Below are 14,146 nucleotides of genomic sequence, written 5' to 3'. Positions count from 1 at the left end.
GACACTAGAGAAGTATGAAAAACCTCAGAGGCTAATGAAAACCTTAAATAATTCAGATCATACACAGTGATCAGCCATTTCATTTAACCCCCAGATATCCATGTTTGGACTGTTCACTTAATTGATTCATTATCAGGTTATTTCCTATGTACCAAATCTCACTCGATGAGTTCAAAGTCGAAGGTGAAAAGAACTACATAAAACTACTGGAAAGCAATTTCACATTCTGTTTTTAAAGGAGAGAAGGTATGTACGGAATATAAAAAATTATCACTTTTCAAAGAATTTGCTATAGCAAAGACGGTTGAGTGTACATACTGAATTAATAATTTTGTTTCCGTATGCTATAAAATGTTCAGCTTTGTTACTCAAAGTGTGGTCCACGGACCAATAGCATCATCATCTGCAGCTTGCTAGAAATGCAGATTATCAGGCTCAAACACACACCCTCTTAATCAGAATTTGGATTCTAAGAAGATCCTCAGGCTATTCTTATGCAAATTGAAGTTAAAGTACCCACCAAAAAAATAAAATTAAAAGTCAAGAAGAATATATAAAACTCAAATTCATACTGAAGATAATTTTTAATAGATACTAAAACATTAAAATCACAACTGCTACCTCAGTAAAAGTTAAAGAAACATACAATCATAAACCAGGTAAAGAACATTTAGCTATCAACACTAGCATAACACAGAAAAATCCAATCTGAACAAAGTAAGAAAAAGTTAAAAACAGACATCATGAATAGTCCAAAAAAAGCAGAAATATCAAACTAAGATAATGTAAAGTTCTGGCAATGCACACTTAAAGTACTTCATCAAAACAAGTTCTCATCTTTTTATTTCCAAAAATAATAAAGATGGGGCTTCCCTGGTGGCTCAGTGGTTGAGAGTCCGCCTGCCGATGCAGGGGACATGGGTTCATGCCCCGGTCCGGGAAGATCCCACATGCTGCGGAGCGGCTAGGCCCGTGAGCCATGGCCGCTGAGCCTGCGCGTCCGGAGCCTGTGCTCCGCAACGGGAGAGGCCACAGCAGTGAGAAGCCCGTGTACCGCAAAAAAAAAATAATAATAATAATAATAATAAAGATGGCCTGGAACCTAACAAATAAGGTTTGTTTTTTTTTTGAGTAAAAATGTCCTAATTAGACAGCTGAAAGTAAAAATATAACAGTTGGTAATTTAAATATAAAACAGTTTTCAAAGTTATTTTAGCATGCTACCAAGAACACAGGATTTTGCCTTTCATTTTCCCATATTTTATACTATTGTGAAATGACTGAGGAATCTTATAAATGTTAAATTAGGACATTCTGTTATAAAATTATTAATAAAAAGTTATCTGTTAGTTATCCTGCATGACTTACACTTTCCAAGTTCTAAATAGGTAGCTATATTTTTACTTGTTTCCCCCCACCAAGATGTATTTTAATCATAGGAAAATTGTAACCCTCTCTACTTAAGACTTCATTATCTAAATTTTCCTACGTTTTCTTTTCAGGGTGAAAGTTAGGCTGCCATTTGATAATTCTATTATCTATTCTTTATAGCTTTGAGGTAACATTATTATATTCATTCCTATAGAAAACTTTTTAGCACACCTCCAGAAAGGGATTTTTAAAATATCAAGTTGTAAATGTAAAAGAAGTTAAAATAACAAAGTTAAAAAAAAAGTAAAACTCCTGAAAACTCAAATGCTTTTAAATGTTTAAATAAAATTTTTAACCTGAAATGCCTTCACAAAAATGGAGAAAAAAATGGGAAGAGTCAACATTAGTAAATGACACATTACGTAAAATACACAAAATAATATACCTCTCTCTTATTTCTTCTTGCAACCTTGAGGAATTCCATAAGGATCTGTAGTTGGGCTGCATGTGATTCCTATAATAGAAAATTATAATTGTTCTTTTAAAAACATAACTTTGAGTTCAAAGTTTTCTTTAACACCACAGTATAATCAGTATGAAGCAACCTAACTCATCCACTTAAGTTAGTCTCTTATTTCTATTTAGTCATTTTCCACTTGCTAACTGGCATTTTTAAAAGCAAGCCATTTCCCCTAAAACTAACTTGAAAAAAACGGGTAAACGGGTGTTTTCAACTACATTTCTCATCGACCATGCAGAAAAAACTATTTATCGGAAATGGCAATTCTGTTATCTGTCCTGGCTTTCTCTTCCCCAACCAAACTAATAAAACATCAAGACAAAAACTGTAGTGGAGGAACTTCCCTGGTGGTCCAGTGTTAAGACTCTGTGCTTCCAATGCAGGGGGTGGGGGTTCGATTCCTGGTTGGGGAACTAATAAGATACCACATGTTGTGTGGTGTGGCCAAAAAATTTTTTTTTAATTTAAAAAACAAAAACATAGTGGAGCCAATGTAGTTTCTAAACACTGAAATCACTTTCCCCATAAGAATTTAACTTGCAGGGGAGTAAGAAACATAATAAATAGGAAGAAATTCATGCTTTTCAGAAATCTAATTTACTATTTCTGGTCATTAATTACTCACACAGATGTGAGAATTAATATATTTCTAGGAAAGATTTCAGTTAAACTCAAAAATTTAAAAACAAAATTTTAATATTATCAAGTGGAGGGGGGGGTAAAATAACACACATTGGTAACAGAAACAAAGATGTAATAGATAAATGGTAATTATAAGTTTAACATTTTTTGTTATCAAAAAATAAAATTACAGGGGAACTCCCTAGTGGTCCAATAGTTAGGACTCTGCCCTTTCAATGCCAAGGGAGTGGTTCAACCCCTGTTAGGGGAACTAAGATCCTGCAAGCACAGCCAAAATAAATAAATTAAATAAAATTACAAAAAGATACCTTTTAGTATTAAAATGTACACAATGAACCAATGAATTTCAGCTACATCTGATAAATATACATAAAAAGAATATCAAAAGCTAAAAGTGGAATAACAATAAGACATGGTTTATGAACAACTACAATTCTAACTTTCCTATACATATTTTAAAAGAATAAAAGAGTCCAGTGGAGCATTTCTAAAAGAAACAACAATAAGAAAGATTAATAAAACTTTCATTTACCTGGCTATGCAACAGAATTATTTGAGGCATTTTTTAAAATAGACACTGGGATGGATTTTATATGATTCTGTTACTCTAGAAAAGATTCCAGGAATCTATATGTTTATAGATTGATAAGAATACGCCAGTCAAAATTTGAAGACTCACTGAGATACTGCACATACTACAAAAAAGCATGGCCACTTCAGCTTGCAGGATCTTAGTTCCCTGACCAGGGACTGAACCCAGGCCCTCAGCAGTGAAAGCACAGAATCCTAACCACTGGACTGTCATAGAATTCCCAACTTCACTTTCAATGAACTGAAACTAGCTCAAGCAACAACTGAGCACCAACTCAGCTAAATTACTGATTAGACCAAAGAGGTGAGTCTCTTATCCTTGCTCCCTGACAAAGGGAAAGACAAGACCATTCAGAAAGAAAGTATTAACTACTTTAGTCTCTTTACTGCTCTTGAATACAACTTTAAAATTACAAGACAGGGAAAGAAGTAGGAAAAGTCAAGAGAAAAAAACAGGCAAAATGGGACTTCCCTGGTGGCCCAGCGGTTGGGAATCCGCCTGCCAATGCAGGGGACATGGGTTCGAGCCCTAGTCAGGGAAGATCCAACATGCTGCGGAGTGGCTGGGCCCGTGTGCCACAACTGCTGAGCCTGTGCTCTGGAGCCCGCGAGCCACAACTACTGAGCCTGCGAGCCACAACTACTGAAGCCCACATGCCTAGAGCCCGTGCTCCGCAACAAGAGAAGCCACTGCAATGAGAAGCCCATGCACCACAACGAAGACGCAACACAGCCAAAAATAAATAAATAAAATAAATTAAATTAAAAAAAAAAAAAACACAGGCAAAAGAATGAAATTCACAGGTGACCCACTTGCTGGAATGAGCAAAAAAGACTTTAAAATATTTCTCTATATTATTAAAGAATTAAGGGGGGGTTGGTGGGATGAACTGGGAGATTGGGATTGACATATATACACTAATATGTATAAAACAGATAATAAGAATCTGCTGTATAAAAAAAAGAAAAATTGAGAAAATGGACAAAATGAGCGAAAAAAAGGAGAATTAGAAAAGAACTGAAAGAACAAAGTGTAAACCTAGAAATGAAGAATAAAAAGTCTGAAATAAAAAAATAATGAAGTTAGGAACAGATGGACAGAGCTGAGGAAAGGAATAACGAATTCAAAGACAGTTCAATATAAATTACTCAATCCAATTCAGAGAGAGAAAAAATAAAAACAGAGCATCAGAAATATGTGGGATAATATGAAACAATAAAGGGCTTCCCTGGTGGCGCAGTGGTTAAGAATCTGCCTGCCAAAAAAAAAAAAAAAAAAAAAAAAAGAATCTGCCTGCCAATGCAGGAGACACGGGTTTGAGCCCTGGTCTGGGAAGATCCCACATGCCACGGAGCAACTAAGCCTGTGTGCCACGACTACTGAGCCCGCGTGCCATGACTACTGAAGCCCGTGAGCCTAGAGCCCATGCTCCGCAACAAGAGAAGCCATCACAATGAGCACGCACACCACAACGAAGAGTAGTCCACACTCTCAACAACTAGAGAAGGCCCGCGTGCACCAATGAAGACCCAACGCAGACAAAAATAAATAAAATAAATAAATTATTTTTTAAAAATGAAACAATAAAACATATGACTTGAATCCTAAGGAAAAGGAGAAAGAGCACAGGGTTGAATAAATAATGGTTCACATGTCCAACAAACAGATCCTCCTGTTCTGTGAAACACAAGCAGGATGAATATTTTTTAAATGAAAGCTAGGAATATCACAGTCAAACTGAAAACTAATGTCAAAAAGAACATTTAAAAGCAGCTAAAAAGGATACACTAGGGGAAGAAGATTAAGAATGACTGAAAATTTCATCAGAAACAAAGGAGCAAATAGAAAATGAAAATATGTCTTTAAAGTGTTAAAAGAAAAAAAAAACTAGACTTCTATACAGAACAAAACTATCATCTATACAAGAAATAGTAAAGAAAATTATACAGACAAAAGGGAAATGACTCAGATGGAACCTCAGATCTACAAGAGAAAATGGAGACATCTCAAAGGGTAAATATTTTGGTTTAAAAGGGTCTTTTCTGTTTTTTTTTTTTTTGCATCATTTCTTCAAAAGACTATAAACTGTTTAAAGCAAAAATAACTGGTGGGGTTTATAATATAATTTGAATCACAAAAGGCAGGAGCTTGGTAAACTGAAATACTATAAGGTCTTGCACTTTCCATAAAATGGTATATAGCTGACCCTTGAACAACACACGTTTGAACTGCATGGGTCCACTTATACATGGATTTTTTTCGATAAATACAAACTGCAGTACTACACGATCCATAGCTGGTTGAATCCATGGATAATGAACCGTGGATATGGAGGGCTGATTATAAAGTTAGATGCGGATTTACAACTTCGCAGGCGTCAGCATGCCTAATAGCTGCATTGTTTAAGGGTCAACTGTATATTCAGTGTTGACTGTGAATACAATGTCCTTGAAGTGGCATACTATAAACTCAAGGTTGACTGTGCAAAGTAAAAAAGGCATTTTGCAATCTTTAGAGAAACCACTAGAAATACAATAATAAGTAATATGCGAAAAACAGAGAAGATGCTATACTAAAATGAAACCCTGGAAACTCAATGATCTCTAAAGAAAGCAAGAAAGGAGAAAGGGTAAATAAGGAATATATGGAAAAACAGAAAACAAATACCAACAAGGTAGACCTCAAGCCTGACCACATTGATAATTATTATATATTACATTTAAATGAACTTAAGTATTTGAATTAATGAGCTTACTAGATTGCATTAAAAACTCAATTACATACAGTTAAGAGACACACTTTTAAAATATAAAAACAACAGAAGAAAAGTAAAAGGGTACAGAAGAATATACCATAGAAACTCTAGTCATAACTAAGCTACTGAGGCTATATTAACATCAGAAAATATAAAAGCAGACTCCAGAACAAAGTATATTTCCAGCAATAAACATATACAATTCATAGTGACAAAGGGGATGATTCATCCAGGAGACGTAACAATCCTAAACATGTATGCACCTAATAATGGGCTTCAAAATACATGAAGTAAAAATCATAGAAGTCAATGAAAAATAAACCATCAAAAATTGTATTTTTAACATACCCCAATCAATAATTGATGGAGCAAGGAGAAAATAAGTTTTTGAATAATATTAACAAACTCTACATTTATAAAGCACAGCAAATAACACAGCTTTTAAATGAAGGTGAACATTTAACAAAACAGACCATATAGTGAGCCATAAAAAAAAAAAAATCACAATAAATTTCAATGGACCAAAAGCAAACAAATTGAAGTTACTGGCTAAAATGCAATGAGAAAGATAGAATTCCTACTTTAATCAACAAAACAGCAGGCTAGTTATATGAATGGATGAATTTCAGACAAAGGACCAGAAATAATACATTATCCCAGGAGCTAGGCAGAAAAACCTCGAAATACACAGGCATCAGGTAGGACACTCAATGAGACTGCCAAAAATCTATTCTATCTCTACCTAACAAAGCTTAAAAAAACAAGCTTCAAGATAATCATACTGTTTTGAAAATACTTAACTACATGCCAGAACGAAGTTTAGAAATGTGTAAAGGAATACAAAAGTAGCAACACTAAACAAGTTAAAATGTACAATTTCTGGCATCCAATCAAAAGATTAATAAGCATGCAAATAAGGAAAATACGGCCCAAAATAAGGCGAAAAAAATCCATCAATAAAAACAGATGCAGCAATGACACAAGTAATAAAATAAGCAAATACAGTCATAAAAAAGTTACTATAACTACCTATATGTGTTCTCCAAGTTAAGGAGAGACAACAGATTATAGAAAAAAGTAGTGAATGTGACAACAGAAATAGAAGCTATCCAAAATGAACTAGACAGGGGAAAAAGATAAAACATAAATAAGCAGAACTGTTTATGTGTGAGCTGTGGTATAACTTCAACCAACCTAACAGATGTGTAATTGGAGTTCCCAAAGTGGAAAAGGTGACAGAAAAATATCTGAAGAAATGATGACCAAAAATTTTCCAAATCTTATGGAAACTATAATCCTACCAATCCAGGAATCTCAAAGAACCCCAAGAACAAGAAACATGGCGGGGGGGAAACTATACCAAGATATATCAAAGTCAAAATACTTAAAACCACAAAAAGAACATTTTAAACTGAGAAATACATTTCATTCTGAGGATAAAGACTTCTCATCTGAAACAATGCAAGACAATGGACAATGGAGCAACATCTTTAAAATACTGAAAGAAAAAAAGTAAATCTAGAATTCTATACTCATTTGGAACTGCCTTTCTGGCATAAAGGGTAAATAAAGACGTTCTCAGATATAGAAGGTGAAAGATTCATCACCAGATCTACACTAAAGAAATGATAAAAGCTGTCCTTCAGGTGGAAGGAAAATTACAGATGGAATTCAAAAGAATGAATGGGGACTTCCCTGGTGGCAGAGTGGTTAAGAATCCGCCTGCCAATGCAAGGGACATGGGTTCAATCCCTGGTCCAGGAAGATCCCACATGCCGCAGAGCAACTAAGCCCGTGCACCACAACTACTGAAGCCTGCGTGCCTAGAGCCCGTGCTCTGCAACAAGAGAAGCTATTGCAACGAGGAGCCCATGCACCACAAAGAAGAGGAGCCCACGCTCATCTCAACTAGAGAAAGCCCACGCGCAACAACGAAGACCCAATGCAGCCCTAAATAAATATATATATATATATTTTTTAAAACACACACGAAAGAATGAATGAAAGAGTGAATGGAAAACAAGACAATGAAGTACACCAGAAATGACAAATACATGTATATACAGAACTTTTTAAAATTCTCCAAAAAACGTAATTTATTGTTTAAACCAAAATTAATAATGATTTATGGGGGGATGGTTATAACATATATAGAAGTAAAACATTTGACAAAAAATAGTACAAAGGCTGAGAAAGAAATGGAAGTATACTGTTTTAAGGTTCTTATAATACTGATGAAGTAGGATAATATTATTCAAAAGTACAATGTAATAGCAATTATATTAAAATCCCAAAAGCAACCACTAAGAAACCAAACAAAATGTTCTGACAAGCCAATGAGACAAATAAATGAAATCATGAAAAATACTCAATCTAAAATCATATAAATCAGTCTCACAATACAACTAGAACTCAATTACCAAAATAGCATTTGGCAAAGTAGCAATATCCAAAATACACACACACACAAACATACTTCTAACAAATCAATAAGAAGAAAGAAAGAAACAATCTATTAGGAAAATGGTTATAGGCTATGAATAGGCAATTCATCAAATAAGAAACCAAGATAAACAAACAAATGAAGAAACTCTCTTCGCTAGTAATCACAGAAATACAAAAAATACAAAATGACAAAACAAAACACACACATACACACACACAAACACAAGCATCTGACAACTATCAGACTGGCAGAAACTAAAAAACAATACCAAGTGTCGATATGGTACAAACCCACAGAAGAGCAATATGGCAATATTTAATATGGTTAAAATGGGCATTCAAACCCTATGAAAAGCAATTCCACTCCTTAAATCACTAAGTATATATATATGAGCACAAGGAGACATGAATAACAATACTAAATGCAGTACTGACACTCACAATTATGAATTCAGAGCAACTTAAATGTCCATCAACAGGGGAATAGAAATGTTCATGCAATGGATTACTACAGAGAAGTTAAAATAATTAAACTAGATCTACATTTATCAGCAGGAACCTCAAAAAGTAAACAAAAAGGCATAGGTCAAAAAGATAACTACAGTTTGAAACTCTTTATATAAAATTCTAAATTATACAAACAATACTTTATATACAGTTGTAGATACAAGTATATGTTTAAAAAAAGCTTATACACGCTTGAGAAGGATCCTTCCCAACTTCATATGGTGGTTACTCTGGGAGAATGGAATGAGATGAGAGGGTTTTAAGTATAAAAAAATATTTAATTCTCAAAAGGCAGACCTAAGACAAATATGGTAAAGTGTTACTATTTATTAAAACTGCAAGATAAGTCAAGAGTCTCATTATTTTCTGTACTTTTCTGTATGTTAGAAATATTCATCAAGTTAAATAATAATGCAAAGTAAAACAGGAAAACAATGATGAAAAATGCTATAATACCTATAACAGGAAGTTTGATTCTGAACTGGCTCCCTCATCAAAAAATAACAGAAAAGATCTGGGTTCTAAAACTAAGATACCTGTACTCCTCAATTCTAAGACAGAGACAAAAAAAGCATGCAAAGATTAATGTTGACACGTCAAAGGGGGAATAAGGTTAACAGCGCTCACATTCAGTATGTAAACTTACCTATCTTCAGTAAATAGCCCATACACACCCTTAAGTGAGCCTGTGGTGCAATAGCCCAGAAAGTCTCTCTTTAACCACCACCACGGAAAAAAAATTCTACTGTTCTCTTAAGGTAGAAAAGGGAGAATCATTTGCTATGAGTTGTACAAGAAGGGATCAGAGAATCCAACTGCTTCTTAGTCAGATCCTCAACAAATCATCCTGTTTTCAGCCTTTGCTGTATGAGCTATCTCATGCTACCAATTCTAAGGCCTTTGTTTAACAATATAAAAAGGGTTCGTTCCTAGCTCTTCCTCACTGCTGGCTCAGCTTTCTCAGATGTCTTAATCTATTACTATTCATCCATTGCTGCCATTGTCTCTTCTCCCATTCTTTGGCCTTTTAAAAGTCCCTTTACTGTCATTTTATTTTCTTTTTAACATCTTTATTGGAGTATAACTGCTTTACAATGGTGTGTTAGTTTCTGCTTTATAACAAAATGAATCAGCTATACATATACATATATCACCATATCTCTTCCCTCTTGCGTCTCCCTCTCTCCCACCTTCCCTATCCCACCCCTCTAGGTGGCCACAAGTCACCGAGCTGATCTCCCTGTGCTATGTGGCTACATCCGACTAGCTATCGGTTTTACATTTGGTAGTGTATATATGTCCATGCCACTCTCTCATTTTGTCCCAGGTTACCCTTCCCCCTCCCTGTGTCCTCAAGTCCATTCTCTAGTACATGTGCATCTTTATTCCAGTGTTGCCCCTAGGTTCTTCATGACCTTTTTTTTTTTTTAGATTCCATATATATCTGTTAGCATACAGTATTGGTTTTTCTCCTGACTTACTTCACCCTGTATGACAGACTCCAGGTCCATCCACCTCACTACAAATAACTCAATTTTGTTTCTTTTTATGGTTGAGTAATATTCCATTGTATATATGTGCCACATCTTCCTTATCCATTCATCCGATGATGGACACTTAGGTTGTTTCCATCTCCTGGCTATTATAAATAGAGCTGCAATGAACATTTTGGTACATGACTCTTTTTGAATTCTGGTTTTCTCACGGTATATGCCCAGTAGTAGGATTGCTGGGTCGTATGGTAGTTCTATTTGTAGTTTTTTAAGGAACCTCCTTACTGTTCTCCATAGTGGCTGTACCAATTCACATTCCCACCAGCAGTGCAAGAGTGTTCCCTTTTCTCCACACCCTCTCCAGCATTTATTGTTTCTAGATTTTTTTATGATGGCCATTCTGACTGCTGTGAGATGATATCTCATTGTAGTTTTGATTTGCATTTCTCTAATGATTAATGATGTTGAGCTTCTTTCATGTGTTTGTTGGCAATCTGTACATCTTCTTTGGACAAATGTCTATTAACATCTCTGCCCATTTTTGGATTCGGTTGTTTGTTTTTTTGATATTGAGCTGCATGAGCTTCTTGTAAATTCTGGAGATTAATCCTCTGTCAGCTGCTTCGTTTACAAATATATTCTCCCATTCTGAGGGTTGTCTTTTCACCTCGTTTATGGTTTCCTTTGTTGTGCAAAAGCTTTTAAGTTTCATTAGGTCCCATTTGCTTATTTTTGTTTTTATCTCCATTTCTCTAGGAGGTGGGTCAAAAAGGATCTTGCTGTGATTTATGTCATAAAGTGTTCTACTTATGTTTTCCTCTAGGAGTTTAATAGTGTCTCTCTGGCTGTACATTTAGATCTTTAATCCATTTTGAGTTTACTTTTGTGTATGGTATTAGGCAGTGTTCTAATTTCATTCTTTTACATGTAGCTGCCCGGTTTTCCCAGCACCACTTATTGAAGAGGCTGTCCTTTCTCCATTGTATATTCCTGCCTCCTTTATCAAAGATAAGGTGACCATATGTGCATGGGTTTATCTCTGGGCTCTCTATGCTGTTCTACTGATCTATATTTCTGTTTTTGTGCCAGTACCATACTGTCTTGATTACTGTAGCTTTGAGGTATAGTCTGAAGTCCAGGAGCCTGATTCCTCCAGCTCCGTTTTTCTTTCTAAAGATTGCTTTGGCCATTTGGGGTCTTTTGTGTTTCCATACAAATTGTGAAATTTTTTGCTCTAGTTCTGTGAAAAATGCCATTGGTAATTTGATAGGGATTGCACTGAAGGTGTAGATTCCTTTGGGTAGTATAGTCATTTTCACAATGTTGATTCTTCCAGTCCACAAACATGGTATACCTTGCCACCTATTTGTATCATCTTTAATTTCTTTCATCAGTGTCTTATAATTTTCTGCATACAGGTCTTTTGTCTCCTTAGGTAGGTTTATTCCTAGGTATTTTATTCTTTTTGTTGCAATGGTAAATGGGAGTGTTTTCTTAATTTCACTTTCAGATTTTTCATCATTACTGCACAGGAATGCAAGAGATTTCTGTGCATTAATTTTGTATCCTCTTACTTTACCAAATTCATTGATTAGCTCCAGTAGTTTTCTGGTAGCATCTTTAGGATTCTCTATGTATAGTATCATGTCATCTGCACACAGTGACAGCTTTACTTCTTCTTTTCCGATTTAGACTCCTTTTATTTTGTTTTCTTCACTGATTGCTGTGGCTAAGACTTCCAAAACTATGTTGAATAACAGTGGTGAGAGTGGGCAACCTTGTCTTATTCCTGATCTTAGTGGAAATGGTTTCAGTTTTTCACCATTGAGGACGATGTTGGCTGTGGGACTGTCATATATGGCCTTTATTATGTTGAGGTAAGTCCTCTCTAGGCCCACTTTCCGGAGGGTTTTTATCATAAACGGGTGTTGAATTCTGTCAAAACCTTTCTCTGCATCTACTGAGATGATCATATGATTTTTCTCCTTCAATTTGTTAATATGGTGTATCACATTGAGTAATTTGCATATATTGAAGAATCCTGGCATTCCTGGGATAAACCCCACTTGATCATGGAGTATGATCCTTTTAATGTGCTGTTGGATTCTGTTTGCTAGTATTTTCTTGAGGATTTTGCATCTATGTTCAACAGTGATATTGGCCTGTAGTTTTCTTTGTTTGTGACATCTGTGTCTGGTTTTCGTGTCAGAGTGATGGTGGCCTTGTAGAATGAGTTTGAGAGTGTTTCTCCCTCTACTATATTTTGGAAGAATTTGAGAAGTATAAGTGTTAGCTTTTCTCTAAATGTTTGATAGAATTCGCCTGTGAAGCCATCTGGTCCTGGGCTTTTGTTTGTTGGAAGATTTTTAATCACAGTTTCAATTTCCATGCTTACGACTGGTCTGTTCATATTTTCTATTTCTTCCTGGTTCATTCTCAGAAGGTTGTGCATTTCTAAGGATTTGTCTATTTCTTCCAGGTTGTCCATTTTATTGGCATAGAGCTGCTTGTAGTAATCTCTCATGATCCTTTGTATTCCTGCAGTGTCAGTTGTTACTTCTCCGTTTTCATTTGTAATTCTATTGATTTGAGTCTTCTCCCTTTTTTTCTTGATGAGTCTGGCTAATGGTTTATCAATTTTGTTTATCTTCTCAAAGAACCAGCTTTTAGTTTTATTGATCTTTGCTATCGTTTCCTTCATTTCTTTTTCATTTATTTCTAATCTGATCTTTATGATTTATTTCCCTCTGCTAACATTGGGGCTTTTTTTGTTCTTCTTTCTCTAATTTCTTTAGCTATAAGGTTAGGTTGTTTATTTGAGATGTTTCTTGTTTCTTAAGGTAGGATTGTATTGCTATAAACTTCCCTCTTAGAACTGCTTTTGCTGCATCCCATAGGTTTTGAGTCACTGTGATTTCATTGTCATTTGTTTCTAGGTATTTTTTGATTTCCTCTTTGATTTATTCAGTGATCTCTTCGTTATTAAGTAGTGTATTGTTTAGCCTCCACGTGTTTGCACTTTTTACAGATTTTTTCCTGTAATTGATATCCAGTCTCATAGCGTTGTGGTCAGAAAAGATACTGGATACAACTTCAATTTTCTTACATTTACCAAGGCTTGATTTGTGACCCAAGATATTATCTATCCTGGAGAATGTTCCATGAGCACTTGAGAAGAAAGTGTATTCTGTTGCTTTTGGATGGAATGTCCTATAAATTTCAATTAAGTCCATCTTGTTTAATGTATCATTTAAAGATTATGTTTCCTTGTTTATTTTCATTTTGGATGATCTGTCCAGTGATGAAAGTGGGGTGTTAAAGTCTCCTACTATGATTGTGTTACTGTTGATGTCCCCTTTTATGGCTGTTAATATTTGCCTTATGTATTGAGGTGCTCCTATGTTGGGTGCATAAATAGTTACAATTGTTATATCTTCTTCTTGGATTGATCCCTTGATTATTATGTAGTGTCCTTCTTTGGCTCTTATAATAGTCTTTGTTTTAAAGTCTGTTTTGTCTGATATGAGGATTGCTAATCCAGCTTTCTTTTGATTTCCATTTGCATGGAATATCTTTTTCCATCCCCTCACTTTCAGTCTGTATGTGTCCCTAGGTCTGAAGTGGGTCTCTGGTAGACAGCATATATATGGGTCTTTTTTTTGTATCCATTCAGCCAGTCTATGTTTTTTGGTTGGATCATTTAATCCATCTACATTTAAGGTAATTATCAATATATATGTTTCTATTACCATTTTCTTAATTGTTTTGGGTTTGTTATTGTACGTCTTTTCCTTCTCTTGTGTTTCCTGCCTAGAGAAGTT

The 14,146-nt window shown here is 35.1% G+C and overlaps 1 protein-coding gene across 10 annotated transcripts in view; it reads right to left on the bottom strand.

Annotated features, from left to right (window-relative positions):
* The window catches only part of COP1 (COP1 E3 ubiquitin ligase), a 290,627-nt gene that overhangs the window by 209,178 nt on the left and 67,303 nt on the right, over positions 1 to 14,146 (bottom strand). For 8 of the 10 annotated variants that reach the window (XM_049715673.1, XM_004269788.4, XM_033428138.2 and 5 more), the window contains one exon: positions 1,817 to 1,885. The exons of the other annotated variants lie outside the window; for them this stretch is intronic. In XM_049715673.1, coding sequence (XP_049571630.1) covers positions 1,817 to 1,885 — 69 coding nt within the window. The remainder of the gene's footprint in view (positions 1 to 1,816; positions 1,886 to 14,146) is intronic. 10 annotated transcript variants of the gene reach the window in all.

The sequence above is a fragment of the Orcinus orca genome, chromosome 1 (genome assembly GCF_937001465.1).
Source record: "Orcinus orca chromosome 1, mOrcOrc1.1, whole genome shotgun sequence".
Taxonomy (NCBI): Eukaryota; Metazoa; Chordata; class Mammalia; order Artiodactyla; family Delphinidae; genus Orcinus; species Orcinus orca.
Note: the sequence above shows the minus strand (reverse complement) of the source record. Positions and strands in the feature narration are given on the sequence as shown.